The 21,716-nt window shown below is 44.9% G+C and overlaps 1 protein-coding gene across 1 annotated transcript in view; it reads left to right on the top strand.

The window, feature by feature from the left end:
- LOC126353427 (glutamate receptor ionotropic, NMDA 3B-like) overlaps positions 1-8,543 on the top strand; it is a 47,004-nt gene extending 38,461 nt beyond the window's left edge. Inside the window, exons 5-6 of the mRNA XM_050002763.1 lie at positions 520-740; positions 8,107-8,543. Coding sequence (XP_049858720.1) covers positions 520-740; positions 8,107-8,457 — 572 coding nt within the window. The 3' untranslated portion in view covers positions 8,458-8,543. The remainder of the gene's footprint in view (positions 1-519; positions 741-8,106) is intronic.
- The last annotated feature ends 13,173 nt before the right edge of the window (positions 8,544-21,716 follow it).

Genomic DNA, 21,716 nt, shown 5'->3' on the forward strand with positions numbered 1-21,716 from the left:
CACGTCTCGGTCACCTCTTGTTCGCATTGACGGCTCTTTGAACAGTGGGCGTTACATTTCAGATATGTTACGACCGTGGCTCTACCCTTCATTCGATCCCTGCGAAACCCTACATTTCAGCCGGATAATGCAGGACCGCATGTTGGAGGTCCTGTACGGGCTTTCTGGATACAGAAAATGTTCGACTTCTGCCCTGGCCAGCACATTCTGTTTGACTCATTGCCCAGGCGTATTAATGCCGTTATTACGGCAAAAGGTGATTGTTCTGGGTACGGATTTCTCAGGATCTATGCACCCAAATTGCGTGAAAATGTAATCACATGTCAGTTCTAGTATAATATATTTGTCAAATGAATACCCGTTTATCATCTGCATTTCTTCTTGGTGTAGCAATTTTAATGGCCAGTAGTGTATTACTACTACTACGACTAGTGCTACTGTCACTAATACTGCTACTACATAACTGACTGGGATGGAGGGAAGAGATGGTGACTGCCAGACCTTGCTGCTCTCGAGTAGGGCTGAGCGGGCACGAGCTGCGGTCGGCCGCGTCTCGGCTGGCGGCGCTGTCGGTGCTGGTGCCGGCCGTCGTGCTGAGCGCCGCCTTCTCGGCCAAGCTGGTCTCCTCGCTGGCCGTGCGCCGCGTCGAGAGCGCCTTCTCCAACGTCGACGAGATGCAGCGGCTGGGCCGCTTCCGCTTCGCCGTTATCGAGCACTCCGCCGCTCACGTCATATTCCTGGTAGGCGGACGCTATCACAGTGCTAATGTCGACAGGTTGGTTGGGGGTAAGGGACTAAACAGCAAGGTCGTCAGTCCCTCAGTCTACATCTACATCTACATTTATACTCCACAAGCCACCCAACGGTTTGTGGCGGAGGGCACTTTACGTGCCACTGTCATTAACTCTCTTTCCTGTTCCAGTCGTGTATGGTTCGCGGGAAGAACGACTGCCGGAAAGCATCCGTTCGCGCTCGAATCTCTCTAATTTTACATTCGCGATCTCCTCGGGAGGTATGAGTAGGGGGAAGCAATATATTCGATACTTCATCCAGAAACGCACCTTCTCGAAACCTGGACAGTAAGGTACACCGCGATGCAGAGCGCCTCTCTTGCAGAGTCTGCCATTTGAGTTTGCTAAACATCTCCGTAACGCTATCACGCTTACCAAATAACCCTGTGACGAAACGCGCCGCTATTCTTTGGATCTTCTCTATCTCCTCAGTCAACCCGACCAGGTACGGATCCCACACTGATGAGCAATACTTAAGTATAGGTCGAACGGGTGTTTTGTAAGCCACCTCTTCTGTTGATGGACTAAATTTTCTAAGGACTCTCCCAATGAATCTCAACCTGGCACCCGCCTTACCAACAATTAATTTTATATGATCATTCCACTTCAGATCGTTCCGTACGCATACTCCCAGATATTTTACAGAAGTAACTGCTACCAGTGTTTGTTCCGCTATCATATAATAATACAATAAAGGATCCTTCTTTCTATGCATTCACAATACATTTGTCTATGTTAAGGGTAAATTGCCACTCTCTGCACCAAGTGCCTATCCGCTGCAGATCTTCGTGCATTTCGCTGCAATTTTCTAATGCTACAACTTCTCTGTATACTACAGCATCATCCATGAAAAGCTGCATGCAACTTCCGACACTATCTACTAGGTCATTTATATATATTGTGGAAAGCAATGGTCCCATAACACTCCCCTGTGGCACGTCAGAGGTTACTTTAACGTCTGTAGACGTCTCTCCATTGAGAACAACATGCTGTATTCTGTTTGCTAAAAACTCCTCAATCCAGCCACACAGCTGGTCTGATATTCCGTAGGCTCTTTCTTTGTTTATCAGACGACAGTGCGGAACTGTATCGAACGCCTTCCGGAAGTCAAGGGAAATGGCGTCTACCTGGGAGCCTGTATCTAATATTTTCTTGGTCTCATGAACAAATAAAGCGAGTAGGGTCACACACGATCGTTGTTTCCGGAATCCATGTTGATTCCTACAGAGTAGATTCTGGGTTTCCAGAAATGACATCATACGCGAGTAAAAAACATGTTATAAAATTCTACAACAGATCGACGTCAGAGATATAGGCCTATAGTTTTGCGCATCTGCTCCACGACCCTTCTTGAAAACTGGAACTACGAGTGCACTTTTCCAATCATTTGGAACCTTCCGCTCCTGTATAGACTTGCTGTACATGGCTGTTAGATGGGGGGCAAGTTCTTTCGCGTACTCTGTGTAGAATCGAATTGGTATCCCGTCAGTATCCCGTCAGGTCCAGTGGACTTTCCTCTGTTGAGTGATTTCAGTGGCTTTTCTATTCCTTGGACACTTATTTAGATGTCAGCCATTTTTTTTTGTTCGTACGAGGATTTAGAGAAGGAACTGCAGTGCGGTCTTCCTCCGGGGTTAGTTCATCTACAATTAGGGACTATCAATGTCAATGAAGATCGTCGACCAACAGAGACAGAATTAGCGATGGCCACATCTGATGATGATGATGAGAGTACGAGGGAGGGTAAGAGTGAGGCACTGAAAGCAATACTGATACCATAGCTACGCAGGCCAGATTTCAAACGGAAAAAATCGGGACACTTGAGTTTGTACTTTATACCTAACTTCATTACTGCACATACCTTTCTCGTCACTCTTCTCCGTATGTTGAAATCGATATTAGGCTTATGACGATGCTACAACAGAAGAACCCGTAGCAAGGAAGTATCTTCATTTTGTGAAATGGAAAGGAACATGAAGATACATTGCACATAAATATAATTCTTTTCTTAAGAAATAAAAAATATACACACTACTGGCCATTAAAATTGTCACACCAACAAGAAATGCAGATGATAAACGGGTATTCATTGGACAAATATATTATACTAGAACTGACATGTGATTGCATTTTCACGCACACTGGGTGCATAGATCCTGAGAAATCAGTACCCAGAATAACAACCTCTGGCCGTAATGATGGCTTTGATACGCCTGGGCGTTGAGTCAAACAAAGCTTGGATGGCGTGTACAGGTATAGCTGCCCATGCAGCTTCAACACGATACCGACAGTTCATCAAGAGTAGTGACTGGCGTATTGTGGCGAGCCAGTTGCTCGGCCACCATTGACCAGATGTTTTCAGGTGGTGAGGGATCTGGAGAATGTGCTGGCCAGGGCAGCAGTCGAGCATTTCCTGTGTCCAGAAAGGCCCGTACAGGACCTGCAATATGCGGTCCTGCATTATCCTGCTGAAATGTAGGGTTTCGCAGGGATCGAATGAAGGGTAGAGCCTCGGGTCGTAACACATCTGAAATGTAACGTCCACTGTTCAAAGTGCCGTCAATGCGAACAAGAGGTGACCGAGACGTGTAACCAATGATACCCCATATCATCACGCCGGGTGAAATGCCAGTATGGCGATGACGAATACACGCTTCAAATGTGCGTTCACCGCGATGTCGCCAAAGAGGGATGAGACCATCATGATGCGTGTTGCCATTCGTGCACCCAGGTTCGTTGTTGAGTACAACATCGCAGGCGCTCCTGTCTGTGAGGCAGCGTGAAGGGTAACCGCTTTCACGGTCTCCGAGCTGATAGTCCATGCTGCTGCAAACGTCATCGAACTGTTTGTGCAGATGGTTGTTGTCTTGCAAACGTCCCCATCTGCTGACTCAGCAATCGAAACGTGGCTGCACGATCCTTTACATCCATGCGTATAAGACGCCTGTCACCTCCAGTGCTAGTGATACGAGGCCGTTGGAATCCAGCACGGCGTTCCGTATTACCCTCCTGAACCCACCGATTCCATATTCTGCTAACAGTCATTGGATCTCAACCAATGCGAGCAGCAATGTCGCGATACGATAAACCGCAATCGCGATAGGCTACAATCCGACCTTTATCAAAGTCGGAAACGTGATGGTACGCATTTCTCCTTGTTACAAGAGGCATCACAACAACGTTTCACCAGGCAACACCGGTCAACTGCTGTTTGTGTATGAGAAATCGGTTGGAAACTTTCCTCACGTCAGCACGTTGTAGGTGTCTCCACGGGGGTCAACCTTGTGTGAATGCTCTGAAAAGCTAATCATCATCTTCCTATCGGTTAAATTTCACGCCTGTAATACGTCATCTTCGTGGTGTGGAAATTTTAATTGCCAGTAGTGTATGTATATAGGGTGAAGAAAAGTTTACTCGGACTTCGCAGCGGGATTCCTCACATGCTAGCAGTACAAAAATGTCTCACAAAACTTCGTCCTGCTCATATTTCGGACAATAAATGGACGTTAAAGATTGGCAATCTGGCAAAACTGTAATCACACTTACGTTAACTACCTCTGTCAGGAACGAGACTACTGCTGGGCAGTTGGTGTAGTGGTTAGTTTTGGGGATTAGTATGCAGGAGGGGGAGGGTTCAATTCTCAGTCGATGCGTATTTGTTTTTATTTGCTAAATGTAGTCTGGGTCTTAATCGTCATATAGCGATTACAGTGGGTCTTCTACACTACTATTATATTTACATACTACGAACACAGAAATGGAAATACGATCGTTTTCACTGGTCAGCTTTTAAAGAAACCTTTCGCACATCGTGGACATGAACTGTTTCGCACCACTGCATTTACTAGATTCCGAACTTATTTTGTTTGTACCGTCCCGCAGTGGTCCCATCGATTAATTGCCACATTCAGGTGCATTACATTTCGTTAGGGCTTTGCGTCAGCAATTCCGATGGGACCATTGGGGGAGGGTACACACAAAAACAGTTTGGCAATCTAGCAGATGCAGTGGCGCGAAACAATTCGCGTCCACGAGTTGCAATACGCCTCCTTAATAGGTGATCAATGAAAGTAATTGTACTTCTGTTTCAATATTCGCAGTATGTAACTGCTCAAAAATGTTCAAATGTGTGTGAATTCCTAAGGGACCAAACTGCTGACGTCATCGGTCCCTAGACTTACACACTACTTAAACTAACTTATGCTGAGAACAACACACACACCCATTCCCGAGGAAGAACTCGAACCTCCGGCGGGTGGGGCCGCGCAGGTCTGGATAACAGACAGGCCACTCCATTCGCCTGATATCTTCTATTTCAAGGTACTCCTCCACGATGGCAGCTCGGTGGGCCGTGTGTTATCAACCATAAGGAGGAAGGTGGGACCCAAAAAGGCGGACATACTGATGCAAAATGACGTCTCGATACACCTGACCTGTTACAGTTCCTCTGTCAAAGACATGCAGGGGTCTATGTGCACCAATCACAATCCCACCCCACACCATCAAACCACGACCTCCATACAGGTCCCTTTCAAGGACATTAAGGGGTTCGTATCTGGTTCCTGGTTCACGCCAGATGAAAACCCGGCGAGGATCACTGTTCAGACTATATCTGGACTCGTCTGTGAATATAACCTGACCACTGTTCCAATGACCATGTACTGTAATGGTTATAAAGAATCCGCCTCGATTGCAAATAGAAACCGGATGCTACCTAGGTTTTCGGCGCGAATAACCACGCCTTCTTCGGAACGCATTAAAACTACAAACTACCTAAAGACGCATGGTCCAACATTACTACAGAATGCCCAAAAGGGCAAATGACTCGCATGAAAATAAACGGTACATGTGTACCATGTCAATAGCTGTACTTAGCTCAAATGTCAGAAGCGTGCTTCCTCACCCGAGCCAACGTTCGGTGGGCCGCGGGCTCTCAGGTAAACTTAGGTAGCGCCAGCAGCTAGGCTGTGAGAATGTCAGAAAGGTATGCGCATGCGCAGATTGAACATTCGTCTTCTTCCATGTGATTAGCATTAAATGTGTTACGAAAGCGATCCAATAACCCGGTCAAAGGCGCAAGAAGTTAATCTATCATGCGGGTCTTTTGGCCTTTTGGGCGTTCTGTATTAATGTTGGACTATGCCTCTTTAGGCAGTTTGTAGTTTTAGTGTGTTCTGAAGCAGGCGTGGTTATCCGCGCCGAAACCTAGGACAACATCCGGTTTCTATTTGCTATGGAGGCGGATTTTTCATAATCATTAAATTATTCACGATTGCTGTGTTCTTGACACCAGGCTTTATGGGCTCTCCTATGACCAGGGGTCAGTGGAATGCACCTTGCAGGTCTCCGGGAGAATAAACCAACTCTGTACAGTCGTCTGTGGACTGTGTGTCTGGAGACAACTGTTCCAGAGGCTGCGGTAAGGTCCCGAACAAGGCTGCCTGCGGTACTCCGTGGCCGTCTGCGGGCACTGATGATGAGATATTGGTCTCCTTGTGGTGTACACAGTGGATGTCCCGCACTGTAGCGCCTGGACACGTTTCCTGTCTGCTGGAATCGTAGTCATAATCTTGAGATCACACTTTGTGGCACATGGAGGGCCCGTGCTACGACTTTCTGTGGTTGACCAGCCTCCAGTCGCCATAGTATTCGACCCCTCATAACGCCATCAATATGTGTTCTTTGAGCCATTTTCAACACACAGTCACGTTAGCACGTCTGAAGACGTCTGCACACTTACTCGCTGCACCGTACTCTGACATGCACCAACACACCTCTGCATATGTGGACTGCTGCCAGCGCTACCGTGCGACGACCGCAGGTCAAATAAACCGCATGGTCATGCCGCTAGATGATTTAAACCCGCTAACCGCCCACCAGAGCGTTGTTTCACCATGTATCAGCATTATCCTTAATTTATGAGCATACGTGTGTAATGCAATTCCAGCCAACTTGCCATTGGGTTTTAGAATATTTCTTGGATTCTTTTGCGAGAGCATACGTGTGTAATGCAATTCCAGCCAACTTGCCATTGGGTTTTAGAATATTTCTTGGATTCTTTTGCGAAGAGTTTGAACCTCAAAATTAACTGGCATTATATCGCTGTGCTCGTCTTTTCAAGCGATTTCGGATCCCGGTAAGGCCGGTGTTACACTATCAAATTCTTTGTCAAAGATATTTGATGGTGTAATGGTAACTTTGGGAACTTTGTCAAATGTCGTCCAATATTTGATCAAATCCAGGGCCTCGCTGTAGATTTGATCAAAGAAGTCGCTTGTCTTCTGTTCACTGCAATGTGACATGTTACCACATGGAGCGCTAGCATCGCTGCGTTCTGTCGTCTGTAGTGTTTTTATAAACATTGCCGGTAAATACAATTGGTGTGCGCCGACAAATAAAAAATTAATAGAGGTGTATGAAGCTGATGAGGTGCTTTACAACGTGAGGCACGCTGAATACAAAAACATATTACGAAGATTGGAGACCTGATCTAACCTAACCTAACTCGACCCAACCCTCTCCTGTATCAAGGAATCAGAGTGTTACAGTGAGCCTGTTTTCTGCAGATGTAGCAGTTCTTAAGTGAATATTGTGCTTTGTGATATGAGGATACAGTTCATTGAGCACATACAGAAATGTATGCTCATCCATTCTTAAGTAATTGATGTGCGACTTGACGTTCTCTACTATAAGCTCACGTAACAAGTTTTGTTGAATGCTTTTATCGTGTCGTCGTAAAACTCACGGCTTCACCCAGGTGTGTTTCCTTTCTTTCCCCCGCTTCTCTTCCACATGTGCACACAGTGCAATTGTGGTACATGCAACTGCTGCGGTTAATAACAAGTTGTTGTTGTCAGCCATCTTGAACTTTGACGAAAAATATGATGACAGTGTAATACCCCTTCTAGCGCTACGTCAAAGATCTTTGTCAAATATATTTGACGGAATATTTGATCACATCTTTGATCAAATCTTTGACAAAGAAATTTAATAGTGTAATACCGGCCTAAGAAAAGCGTATTACTGTATTTAACAAATCATACTTGCTTCAATATCTCGATGGATACAAAAGACTCTTCATCACGTATCGGCAGTACATGACCCTTGGTGTAGTGTTATTTGCTGTAAACCTCGTTTCGCTATATGGAACCGTTAATATTGAGTCTACATGTGTAAGTGCAACTACGGGTGCTGAATCTCATTTTGTGTTCCCACAATATATTTCTATGACTAATTTTAGGTTGCGTCGGATGTTATTCCGAACCCGCACTTTCCCATAGTGGGCAGACGGAGAGCTGTGGTTTGTGTGCGGCAGACGTCTAGCGACGAGACGCTGCGCGCCATCTACTGGTCGCCGCTGCTGGTGCTGCCGTCGCGCGCCGCTGCCCTGCACTGGGTGTGCTCCGACTCGAGCAACGTGCTCGTCGACGGCGGCTCCTACCTCTCCGGTCACCTCGGCGACATCGCCTGCACGCTGATGGCCGTGCCGCTGGACATGCCCGGCATCACCATCACTGCCGCCGCCGCCCCAAACAGCTCCTACGGCGACTTCTTCAACTACGTGTACGCCATGTCACTTCTCACTCACACCTCACCTTTTGGACAAAAGGCGCTCCGCATTTTAACTGCAGCAATAATGTTCCAGCTCTCTACAGTTCGAAAGTAGCTCCGACTTGTACTTAAGGCAGACAGGATAGAGACAATCCTCTAAGCACTATGTGGTAAAGTTGCAACTAATGTGGCTCTGACAGACTTCTGTTGTTTTAAGATATCTTCCGCAACATAGATCAGTGAATTGCACACTACTGGCCATTAAAATTGCTACACCATGAAGATGACGTGCTACAGACGCGAAATTTAACCGACAGAAAGAAGATGCTGTGATATGCAATGATTAGCTTTTCAGAGCTCTCACACAAGGTTGGCGCCGGTGGCGACACCTACAACGTGCTGACATGAGGAAAGTTCCCAACCGATTTCTCACACACAAACAGCAGTTGACCGGCATTGCCTTCTGAAACGTTGTTGTGATGCCTCTTGTAAGGAGGAGAAATGCTTACCAACACGTTTCCGACTTTGATAAAGGTCGGACTGTAGCCTATCGCAATTGCGGTTTATCGTATCGTGACATTGCTGCTCGCATTGGTCGAGATCCAATGACTGTTAGCAGAATATAGAATCGGTGGGTTCAGGAGGGTAATAACGAACACCGTGCTGGATCCCAATCGCCTCGTATCACTAACAGTCGAGATGACAGTCATCTTATCCACATGGCTGTAACGGATCGTGCACCCACGTCTCGATCCCTGAGTCAGCAGATGGGGACGTTTGCAAGACAACAACCATCTGCACGAACAGTTCGACGACGTTTGCACCAGCATGCAGTGTCAGCTCGGAGACCATGACTGCGGTTACCCTTGACGGTGCATCACAGACAGATCACTGCGATGGTGTACTCAACGACGAACCTGGGTGCACGAATGGCAAAACGTCAGTTTTTCGCATGAATCCATGTTCTGTTTACAGCATCATGATGGTCGCATCCGTGTTTGGCGACATCGCGGTGAACGCACATTGGAAGCGTGTATTCGTCATCGCCATACTGGCGTATCACCCGGCGTGATGGTATAGGCTGTCATTGGTTAGACGTCTCGGTCACCTCTTGTTCGCATTGACAGCACTTTGAACAGTGGACGTTACATTTCAGATGTGTTACGACCCCAGGCTCTACCCTTCATTCGATCCCTGCGAAACCCTACATTTCAGCTGAATAATGCAGGACCGCATGTTGCAGGTCCTGTACGAGCCTTTCTGGATACAGAAAATGCCCTGGTCAGCACATTCTCCAGATCTCTCACCAATTGAAAAAGTCTGGTCAATGGTGGCCGAGCAACTGCTCGTCACAATACGCCAGTCACTACTCTTGATGAACTGTGGTATCGTGTTGAAGCTGCATGGGCAGCTAGCTGTACCTGTACACGCCATCCAAGCTCTGTTTGACTCAATGCCCAGGCGTATCAATGCCGTTATTACGGCCTAAGGTGGTTGTTCTGGATACTGATTTGTCAGGATCTATGCACCCAAATTGCGTGAAAATGTAATCACATGTTAGTTATAGAATAATATATTTGTCCAATGAATACCCGTTTGTCATCTGCATTTCTTCTTGGTGTAGCAATTTTAATGGTCAGTAGTGTATTATATGTGCAATGACGTTTACACTTTCGTATTGCAAAGAGAGCTACTGCTGCACCCTTACGAAAGTGATCACTTAAAAAGTCGATAAACAACGTGTTCTGTAATTGACGCCTGGTGTATTTAGTTCTAGTCAGGTTGGGCCACGTAAGAACAAACTGTATATGACAAGTGCATCGTGAACTATCGTAAGTTCTTTTATCTCACGCGATATTTGAAAAATATAATTTGTGTGGGACTCTAACATGTTATCCTATGCAGAGGTGCCAGCACAGGGGGCATGATAGGGTCATAGCCTACGTAGGTGAACATATTTGTCGCTCTCCTTAATTACTTTTATAGTTCGACATGGCGCAGCAGTAAGGCACTTGACTCGTATTCAGAACGAAGGCTCTTCAAATTCCCGTCCAGACACCCAGCTTTAAGTTTCACAATAATTTCTTAAATAGCATAAGCTGAATTCCCTGGATAGATTACTTTGAAAAGGCATGGCCAATTTCCTTCCTCATCCTTCACCAAACGAAGCTTGTGTTCCGCCTACAGAACGTTAAACCATAATTTTCGTTCCTTCTTCTCTTCCTTATTATAATGAACTCCTTATAGAACGACAATGTGTGGTATTTAAGGGCTGAAGATTTAATTTGAGGAGGGGATGATGGCTCGGTAAATAATCATTTCACACTAAAATAAGACAGTGAAGATGAAAAGTTAGAATTTGAGCTTTTGATATTTGATAACAAAGCTTGTGGCTGACTACTTCCGCTGTTTCACAGTATTTTTATCACTAAGTAGAGCGGGGTTGTAATTCTGAATGCAGTTCTGGTACCGTCTGGAGACAGTTTACGGTTGTCACAGGTAGGAATTTTATTCTGTTGGTATGGGTGTGAGCTAAATCGCTCTTGGGAACGGATAAAGATGGAGGGAAAAGTCAATGGCTGTAGGCCAAGAATGCTAACAGGTTAATTAAATCCTAGAAAGCGGGTACGCCGAATGTTCGACGTTATCGTTCTACGAGTTCATCAACTGTAACTGCTAAGCGAGGAAACGGGTCGGTCATTCATTCATTCACTCATCATATTCTCTAAGTCCCACCATAAAAAAAAGTCTTCAGGGATGCCAAACTAGTGAAGTTATACATTGACAGATAACGCTGGTGTGGACTGTTTAAATGATTGATTGTGTTGGCATAATTGTACTGTTCAAACGACATTTATTTCTACTAAAAAAAAAAACAGACATAAATTATGCTAAACACGTTACTGATAGAACACTGTAAAAAACTACACTCATGGAAATTGAAACAAGAACACCGTGAATTGATTGTCCCAGGAAGGGGAATCTTTATTGACACATTCCTGGGGTCAGATACATCACATGATCACACTGACAGAACCACAGGCACATAGACACAGGCAACAGAGCATGCACAATGTCGGCACTAGTACAGTGCATATCCACCTTTCGCAGCAATGCAGGATGCTATTTTCCCATGGAGACGATCGTAGAGATGCTGGATGTAGTCCTGTGGAACGGCTTGCCATACCATTTCCACCTGGCGCCTCAGTTGGACCAGCGTTCGTGCTGGACGTGCAGACCGCGTGAGACGACGCTTCATCCAGTCCCAAACATGCTCAATGGGGGACAGATCCGGAGATCTTGCTGGCCAGAGTAGTTGACTTACACCTTCTAGAGCACGTTGGGTGGCACGGGATACATGCGGACGTGCATTGTCCTGTTGGAACAGCAAGTTCCCTTGCCGGTCTAGGAATGGTAGAACGATGGGTTCGATGACGGTTTGGATGTACCGTGCACTATTCAGTGTCCCCTCGACGATCACCAGAGGTGTACGGCCAGTGTAGGAGATCGCTCCCCACACCATGATGCCGGGTGTTGGCCGTGTGTGCCTCGGTCGTATGCAGTCCTGATTGTGGCGCTCACCAGCACGGCGCCAAACACGCATACGACCATCATTGGCACCAAGGCAGAAGCGACTCTCATCGCTGAAGACGACACATCTCCATTCGTCCCTCCATTCACGCCTGTCGCGACACCACTGGAGGCGGGCTGCACGATGTTGGGGCGTGAGCGGAAGACGGCCTAACGATGTGCGGGACCGTAGCCCAACTTCATGGAGACGGTTGCGAATGGTCCTCACCGATACCCCAGGAGCAACAGTGTCCCTAATTTGCTGGGAAGTGGCGGTGCGGTCCCCTACGGCACTACGTAGGGTCCTACGGTCTTGGCGTGCATCCGTGCGTCGCTGCGGTCCGGTCCCAGGTCGACGGGCACGTGCACCTTCCGCCGACCACTGGCGACAACATCGATGTACTGTGGAGACCTCACGCCCCACGTGTTGATCAATTTGGCGATACGTCCACCCGGCCTCCCGCATGCCCACTATACGCCCTCGCTCGAAGTCTGTCAACTGCACATACGGTTCACGTCCACGCTGTCGCGGCATGCTACCAGTGTTAAAGACTGCGATGGAGGTCCGTATGCCACGGCAAACTGACTGACACTGACGGCGGCGGTGCACAAATGCTGCGTAGCTAGCGCCATTCGACGGCCAACACCGCGGTTCCTGGTGTGTCCGCTGTGCCGTGCGTGTGATCATTGCTTGTACAGCCCTCTCGCAGTATCCGGAGCAAGTATGGTGGGTCTGACACACCGGTGTCAATCTGTTCTTTTTCCCATTTCCAGGAGTGTAACAGGTGGTTTAAGACTACACTGGACAAGGACCCTGGGTTGGCAAAGACGGTTTAACTGTTTCCGTAAAAATGTGGATAAAGCAATCTGAATGGATCTGATGCTGAGGAGACTTTGATTGATCAATTCTACTGTAGTTTCTCTACATAGGTGCAGCTGAGAGCAAGTGGCGATTGAGAGCTGTACGCCCTGACAATGGCGGAGCGGCAGTACGTTACCCTGTTTGCTTCGTACAGTGCTGTAAATTGCAGCTGGCGAGATGTGTGCGGCGGAGGCGAGACGTGGAGGCGACACGTGTGAATCGATCGCGGCCACGAAACAAATGCAAAAATCTCACCGTCTAGCGATGAGGCAGACGGATCGCAATTTACTCTCTACCAGAGCCCTGAAATCACAGTACATTTCAGTGTGTGACACACCCGTTCGCTGGTCGTACAAAGGAGCAATTTCGCTCACTTATACGACAGAGCGCAACAAGGATACGAAATGTCAAGACTGGTAAACCAAAAATGAATAAGCGTGCCCTCGGCAAAAGAGCAGTTCGAGACGTTTGAAGTCTCACTGTCGGTACAGTAAGAACTTCACCACAGGTTCCCCCGTCCAAACTACTCGCAAGTGAAGTCAGTCTCAAAACAGGTCCGACGTACCAACCACACATGCCAGAGCTTCGACCAGGGGTGCTTCCAGACCAAAGTCCTGCACCCGAGTGCTTCGACTTCTCCAAAAACAAACAAAAAAACCGTTTTCCAGCAAAGTGCAAGAAAGACATCGCCTTCACCCTATCTTGAGCCAATCACAGGGCTCTAGAGGTGCTAAATCTCCGTTACACACGTCAGAACAAACTCATATCGAAGCAGGGCAAGAGTTAAAAACCTGTGTCTTTGGAAAAAAGGAGAAACCGCCAATTACTGGCTTTTTTAAGTTTTCGCTGAGGGGGAAGATGTTTTTCTCCGAAGTCGTGTCGCTTACCACGGCAACAATCTTAGCCCTGCATTGGTCGTACGAGATATTGTTTCTTTGTAGGTCGCGTGGCGTCTCGCAGACGCCATAAGGATTATTGCGCCAACATTGTACATTTAGTTCAATCTGTTCAAGTTTATATTTGTAAAAGCACTAATCAAGTACTATAAAAGGGATGAGTACTTTATGATTTTTCTTATTTTTAATTATAAATGTGCTTCACAAAACTGTTGACTGTCACATTACGTAATTTTTAATGCATTTCATTACAAAGGTGAAAAACTATCATGCAATTTTCAAAAAATTGCTTTACAGTCCTTGTATAGAAATGTTGTTAGGCAATTGCGTTGTACAAATTATAACAGAAGCATCACATTCAGAAAGCACTGCTATCAGCAGTCAGCACATACTTGCTGTGCATGTTGTACACACAAAAATTTCTTACAACTGCGGCGCCTGTACTTGGTGCATAGGTACGTTGGACAGTAGCTGCATCTGAAAAAAAAATTCTGAATATCTTGTCTGAGATTTCTTGGCAAAGATAAGCACTGGGAACGTTGACGCAAGAAATCGTCAGCTAGATTACGTGCCAGAGGTTTCAGAAACTCATTGCGCCTGTTGCGACCACTGCTGCTATTTCCATGGTATATTATTTGCCCATTTATACCGGAAATATTCATCACGGCATAAAAATCACCATTGGCCATGTGATCGTTTCTCTTAATACATTGCAGGTGCTGCATAGCTGATCAACAGAATAAAAAAAATAAAGAAAAAGAATAAAAATGGCTCTTAGCACTATGGGACTTAACTTCTGAGGTCATCAGTCCCCTAGATCTACTTCAACCTAACTAACCTAAGGACATCACACACATCCATGCCCGAGGCAGGATTCGAACCTGCGACCGTAGTGGACACGCGGTTCCAGACTGTAGCGCCTAGACAGTATCAACTCCTGATTCGGTTGCATTATCAATTGTTATCATTTCTGGCTTTTTCTTTTTGCCAGAAGTGGCATCAATTGCGTTATCGTGGTGCATTGTTGATAGTGTCAGAACCGTCTTGTTTTCTTTGGCGAAATATGACATTAGAGGTGAGTTTTTCTGAAATGCAAACAGTGTTGTTCTTTTTTTCTTTTTTCTTATTTGCGTAAACTCTAGCGTAATCTCAGGTTTATTCTTCCTCATAGTTCCAGCCAGAGTAAGATTCTTCTGAAGCAAGTAATCAGCTAATTCTAATGATGTGAACCAATTGGTTACAGTTATATTACGTCCAGTTCCTGGGATCTCATTAGTGAGACGTTTCACAACATCTCTTGGTTTGTTGCTAACTGCAAATGGCCCTGTAGACTGCTTACCACCAAAAATTTCCAGATTGGCTGTGTAATACATCCTAGCATCCAACAAAAAAAAAAAAATGTTTTCAGCCCATACTATTTGGTTTGCCAGGGATGTACTGTCTAAAGAAACACTTGCCCCTGAAAGCTTCCAGCTTTTCATCAAAAGTACAGTACTCCCCAACAGAATAAGCATTTTTACAATTTTCCACAACAGAAGAAAACGCCTCTCGTATGGGTGCTAAATTATTCGCCTTCTTCTTTTCCTCTTGGGTATCCTAGCTATCGAACGTCAAGCAGTACAAAGGAACCTAAATCGTTTTCCAGTCATGATCAGATGACATAACTCAGTTCCCATTTTATTGGCTGCCCATATATCTTGGGTGTTGGTATGGTTATCTTTTCTTGCAGCAAATAAATACAATATTCCTAACAGATATTTTACTTCAGATACGTCTTTCAGTTGAGCATCCTTTTCTCTGAAATAATTTTTCTGTATTTCAGAAATATTTTTATTTGTGTGATCAACAATACTAGAAAGTAATTCACCATCTTAACGGTTCCTCTCACTCCTGGTAAATGAGTAACAATGTTTTGTCGTCGAGTACGAACATTTTTGGGGGACACACTTTTGACCATTTTGTGGATTTGTTTCTTCCTAGGAAACATTCATCAACATGGTCGTCATTGTCGCTCTCACTGGAGTCCTGCCGGCCGCAGTGGCCGAGCGGTTCTAGGCGCTTCAGTCTGGAACCGCGCGACCGCTACGGTTGCAGGTTCGAATCCTGCCTCGGGCATGGATGTTTGTGATGTTCTTAGGTTAGATAGGTTTGAGCCTCACTGGAGTCCGCATCTTGCTCAGTGTTCGAATCTTCTTCTCTTGTTTCCACATTGTCTTCTACCACATCATTATAAATATCATCATTTTCCTCCAAAAACAGAGTACAATTTCCCTATCATGTTCATTTTCAAAATTGTAGGTCTTCTGCGAACTCATGTTGCAGCGGAAGGTGAAAAAAATACCTGTTAGCAACAGCTGTTACTAACAAGTATTAAAAGCTACTACATTAAATAAAAAATTTAATATATACCTTCAGTAACGGCAAAGGTTGCATGGCATCTGGTAGACTCCAGCAATATAGCTCCAGAAACAGTCTCTTCCCTCCAACACTGTATGGCGACTAATATGATGTTGATGTACTGAATACGTCTGCATTTAGTTAACTGAAAGGCAGATGGCACCACACGTCCTCCAGTGTATCGGTTGAACAACAGTGAGTGAATGAAGTGCAGCTGGCGTCTGTCATATGCCGTGCGATCACTTCAGAGTTAAAGACCTTTATCTAAATCGCCTGTGCGTTGGAGCTTGTTAGTCCTAGCTACGAGGTGTAATAAAGATTCTATCTCTAAACATTTCTCACATGCTAGAGTTTCTTAAAGAACTGAGACGGCCAATGGAAGTGATTCAAAGGCCTATTTGCAGTATCGGCAAACATGAAAAAAATGGTTGAAATGGCTCTGAGTACTATGAGACTTAACATCTATGGTCATCAGTACCCTAGAACTTAGAACTACTTAAACCTAACTAACCTAAGGACATCACACAACACCCAGCCATCACGAGGCAGAGAAAATCCCTGACCCCGCTAGGAATCGAACCTGGGAACCCAGGTGTGGGAAGCGAGAACGCTACCGCACGACCACGAGATGCGGACTGGCAAACATGAAAACTTGCGAATTTTTATTACACGTGGCTCTGCACACAATGCCTGATTTATGACTCCACTTTGTAGATGCATTCCTTTAGAATGTCGCCAACAGCCCAGACTTCAGCTTGGGCCATAGCAGGTATCGTGGAATTGTTCTGCTGGACACCTGTCTCGATGAGTGGTTGCTCTGTCTGCCCTGTAAGGCTGTGGGCCTGTCTGGCAAGATTTACTAAGGGGTGGGCACGACGCCAATTACTTTCAACTCCTAACATGCCATTTCTACGAGCTAAGAACCATAAAAATACGTCATGCTTTTAGTGCCCTACCAGGCTCTATCAATGTCTGCTTAGGCTGTTAACTTTCTAGAGTATCTAACAAGGTGCATCAGGTTGTAACAAAATCTTTAATAATTTTTGGTATGCGAAAAATCGGCGAGGGAGTAACTTGTTCTCTCTCAGTACTAACAGACTACTTCTGTAAATATTAAAGACAAATTATGATTAGTGCTTCTCTACTTACGCTGACAATTCCTTCTGAATTGTTGTACATATGCAAGAGGGTTGCAACTTAAATAGTGGAAACTATTTATTCACAACCCATACAAAAGAGTCACATGTTTGCCCCTGTTACTGTCCTTCAAAGTAGCCACCAGCGTTGTGTAGGACCTATTGCCAGCGATGTGGAAGGCGTAGTATTATAGTACCAGAAACTTTTCTGTTGATAGTGCGAACTGCCTGTCGAATCTCTGGAACAGTTCTGAAGCCAATGCCACAAAGTGGTTCCTTCATCTTCGGAATAAAATCAAAGTCACAAGGAATTAAGTACGGGGAATGTGGTGGATGGTACAGTACTTTCCACTCCCATCGACCGATCAGAGCAGCCACAGTTTGCCCTGTATGCGCCCGCACATTGTTGTGCAAAATTATGGGTAGGTTGTGCAGAAAGTGTCGCCGCTTCTTTCACAAAGCTGGTCACAGGTGAGGCCCCAAAAACGAATAGTAATAATGTGCATTGTCGGTCTACTGTGAAGGAACGTAATTGCGTTAGGATAACACCATCACTTATCGTACACGAGAATCACCATAAGTTTAGACCGCTCCATTCGCACCAACAAAAGAACAGGCTCTCCTAACGGTATACTACGTCTCCTACATCGTTGGCAACGGGTTCTACCAACACCGATTCAAAGGAAGGCCTCGGCGCTTGTTGGTGACGTCACGTCAACTAGGCACGGCGAACGTCGGGTCTGTTGCAGGCAGAGAAGCCTGGGCGTGCTTATCACTATAAATCTCTTATTTTTGGACAAAATGTTTGGTATTGTTTTGGGGTCTGCAGTTTTATTTAGATGAAAGATTTTCTTACTGCCGTAAAGCTACAAATGAAGATCATAGTTTCGTATTACTGAATACTGTCGAAACAAACGTAGATCAATATGAGAAGACGCTCTGCCCCATTGCAAGCTTTGGAAATTTTACATCCAAGTAACTATATTTACTTGACCCATTTTGCTATCGAAACTTACCCCAACCCCCTTACAACTAACTCGTTTCTTTTATTTATTTTCGTTTGACATCGTCACTGGAAATGTGAACTAATTTACATGTGTAGATGTCCAACTGTTGCCAGTCATTAGATTACAGTCGTTTTCAAAGAAAGGAATTCTAAACAGGAAACAAAATAGCTTCATACATCGAAAATAATGCTGAGCTTAAACTTTTTTGAACGTGCACATTAGAAAAGATAAATATTCTCCTCTTGCAACTGAAAGGAGAAGCTTTATAAGATAAAAAAATTTTATTTGATAAAACAAGTATCTCTCTTTTGCCTGTTCTTCTGTCCCCCACCCCCTCCCCCAACGTGTACAATCGCAAGATATTTCATTAACATTCAGTGCTCCTCACTCCATAGTCAACCAAGGTACCTAAAGAAGAGCACCAATATGTTCACAGTTTCTTGTAAAAGCAACCCCGTACAAACGTAACTTCCTCAGATTTACAAATAAGGTAAAGAAGCACGAATTCTGTTGCTGCTGGAGCATGAAGTTGTTTTTGCATGTCAATCCTTAAAACAGGTGCAAATTTAAGTTCAGGAGTACACTATTTGTTAAGAAGTGTAATGAATTGCACAATTAATTGATTGCAGAAATCTCTCAGAAAAATGTGTGTTGGTCAACTACAGCCAATAGTTTCTCATTTTCCTGTGTCAGGGAGGGGACACCACCATTATGAGTATGCCTGCAACAGACCTGGCGTCCGCCGTGCCTAGCTGACGTGACGTCACGAACAAGCGCCGAGGCCTTCCTTTGAGTCGGTGTTGGTTCTACATGACGCTGGTGACTACTTTGAAGGACAGTAACAGGTGCAAACATATAACTCTTTTTTATCGGTTGTGAATAAATAGTTGCCACTATTTAAGTTCCAACCCTCGTATATTAGGTAAAATAGCTACTTTCAGGAAAAAAACACTGCTCCTTCTTTTATATTACTCAGCTGCTGTTTACATATAATACTTCCATCAAACCATTTACTTTATGCTGACTACCCACTACAATACAAATAGTACAGTCATGTGGAATTAACAACTCTTACCCAGAATGATCTGATGAATTGTAGAACGACGAGGTCCCTAACAGGGTTCAGCATAATGTTCAGTAACGAAATTTACACAATGTTTTTATTACATATTGCTGTGAAGTAAATAATTTTTCAGTGGAAAAAGGACGTACTTAATAGGTGGACCATGATGGACACGAAGGACAGGGTTCAATGACAGAGTGTAAATGCAGTGTGTTTCAAAATTCCTCTGCTAAACTTCGAGGGGACGTTTAGATGACCTGAGGAACAAAATGAAGATAGGAACCTGTGCCTGGAAACGGTATCGAACGTCGCAAGAGAGCGTAGAAATTATAGGAGCCGGCGCATGTATATATTTACTGCGTGATCCTGTAATGAAGCTAAAAACTTTAAGGGATGATGAAGAAGGATAACTGTATCAGGCGTTTGATGATGACTGGGTCTACAATCTTCGTGAAATTTTTGTATAAAATCATTTCCGATTTTGGCTGTTAAAACATTATTTACTGCTATTACAATTTCGACACTTTGTCATTTTCAAGCATTTTAGGATTTTGTAACCCACTCAAAAATATGTGCCATGCTGTGTACGAGCATTTGCACGATGTGTTGTAAATTTATCAGTCGTTCAATATACTATATACGATATAGAGCTGGTGCAACAACGATGAAAACACGGAAGTTTAAATTTCGTGTAGTAGCCGTGGTAACTGGATCACAGTGCTTAAAAATGTTAACATGTCAAAATTGCAATCGCAAAAAACAATGTTTTAACATTATTTTTAACATTTAACTTCCAGTTATGGCCACCGCCATGACTGCGTACTACTTATTACCTCATGTATCTCATGTAATAATACCCTAACGACCATGGTGGGAAATGCAGGGTGGACATTAATAAAACCGACAAACTTCAGGGACGTATTCCTGACTGGAAACGGAGGGGAAAAGGTCCTACGAACACCTGACAAGACGTGCATCGTTGCCATGGTAGATGGTGCTGAGGAATGAAAATTCCTCTGACCAGCTGCCGTGTACTCCTTGTGTGTTTCAGGCTGTGTGATTGACGCAGCGTACTGTAAGCAACAGTATGATCCGTTACTCATGTCGGGAATAAGCCGAGATGGTGCTTTTGCTCGGCCAACCAGGTCGAAACGGTCAAGAGGCAGCACAGTCATGTCAAAAGAAGTACCCTCATAGACACCAACCACATCACACAATATTTAAAGCCCTTTTTGGGCGTTTGTGTGATCATGGGTCCCTTCAGACAGGCGAACATGCAGGGAGGCGACGGTCTGTGTGTACATCACATCTGGAGGACCAGTTTCTACAAGACACTGAGACGAACGCTAGTGCAAGATCCGGGAAAGTGGCCCGCCAACACTGTGAAAGTCAAAGTACGATTATGTGTATCCTGCATGACAACCACTAACATCTCTATCACCTGTAGCGAGTGCAAGGATAATCAGCAGCGGATTTTCCTCCACGAGAAGGATTTTGTCGATGGTTTTTGCACAAGACTATCACAATTATGGGATTTCTGTCATCGGTCCGTTTCACTGACGAAGCAACCTTTATCAGAACTGGCATCGTCAGTTTGCATACTCGTGATCTGTGGGGTAAAGACACGACACATTGTCAGAGGAACTTTCATTCGTCAGCACCATCTACCTGGCAACCGTGCATTTACGGTCACATGTTCATAGGACCTTTCTTCCTCCATTGCTAGCCAAGCATCTGTACCCGCAGTTTGTCGGTTTCATTAATGTTCGCACTGTATAGAGAGCGTTGGGCTTTCAGAGTGAGGAAAATCGTTGATACTCTCCCAAAATTGCACTGTGGCTTGCATATTACAGAGGTTGTCAGAAAACAGTCAGTGAAGTCGAGCGCAACCGTTAGGTATACACGAATACCTGTTGGGAGTGATTTAAAGCGGAACTGAAGCATCGATTGACAACAAACTTAACACGCCAACAATCGTCGTTATATAAATCGAGCACTGCAATGCTGCTGCGAAGCTACACCTTCCAATTACAGGGCGGTCAAATGTCATTATTCCTAGTGACTGCCTGTTGTCTGTTTGCAACACTGCTTTTAAACTTATATTAGTTCCTCAGGTCGCTTGCTATCATATTGCCCGTTTGCACCGGAACTCTTATAAACGCTCAGGGTTATGACATTATGCACAGTTGAAAACAGCTGAAAAATACGATAACACATGACGGAGTTGCTATGTACAAGATGAGGCGCTTGGATTTGACCACAACTTAGCAGCTGTCAACGACTTTGTGGATGTGTATTTTGTACTGCGTTAGTAAATAGAATCTGCCAGTCTAAAACAATAGAGATGATTACATTCGTTTTTGTATCGGGTCTGCCTTTAGCAAAACAGTTCCGTTTTTTATCCCAAACATATTTCACTGCAGTTGCAGAATCGTCAATGGAC

This window comes from Schistocerca gregaria, chromosome 1 (genome assembly GCF_023897955.1).
Source record: "Schistocerca gregaria isolate iqSchGreg1 chromosome 1, iqSchGreg1.2, whole genome shotgun sequence".
NCBI classification, from domain to species: Eukaryota; Metazoa; Arthropoda; class Insecta; order Orthoptera; family Acrididae; genus Schistocerca; species Schistocerca gregaria.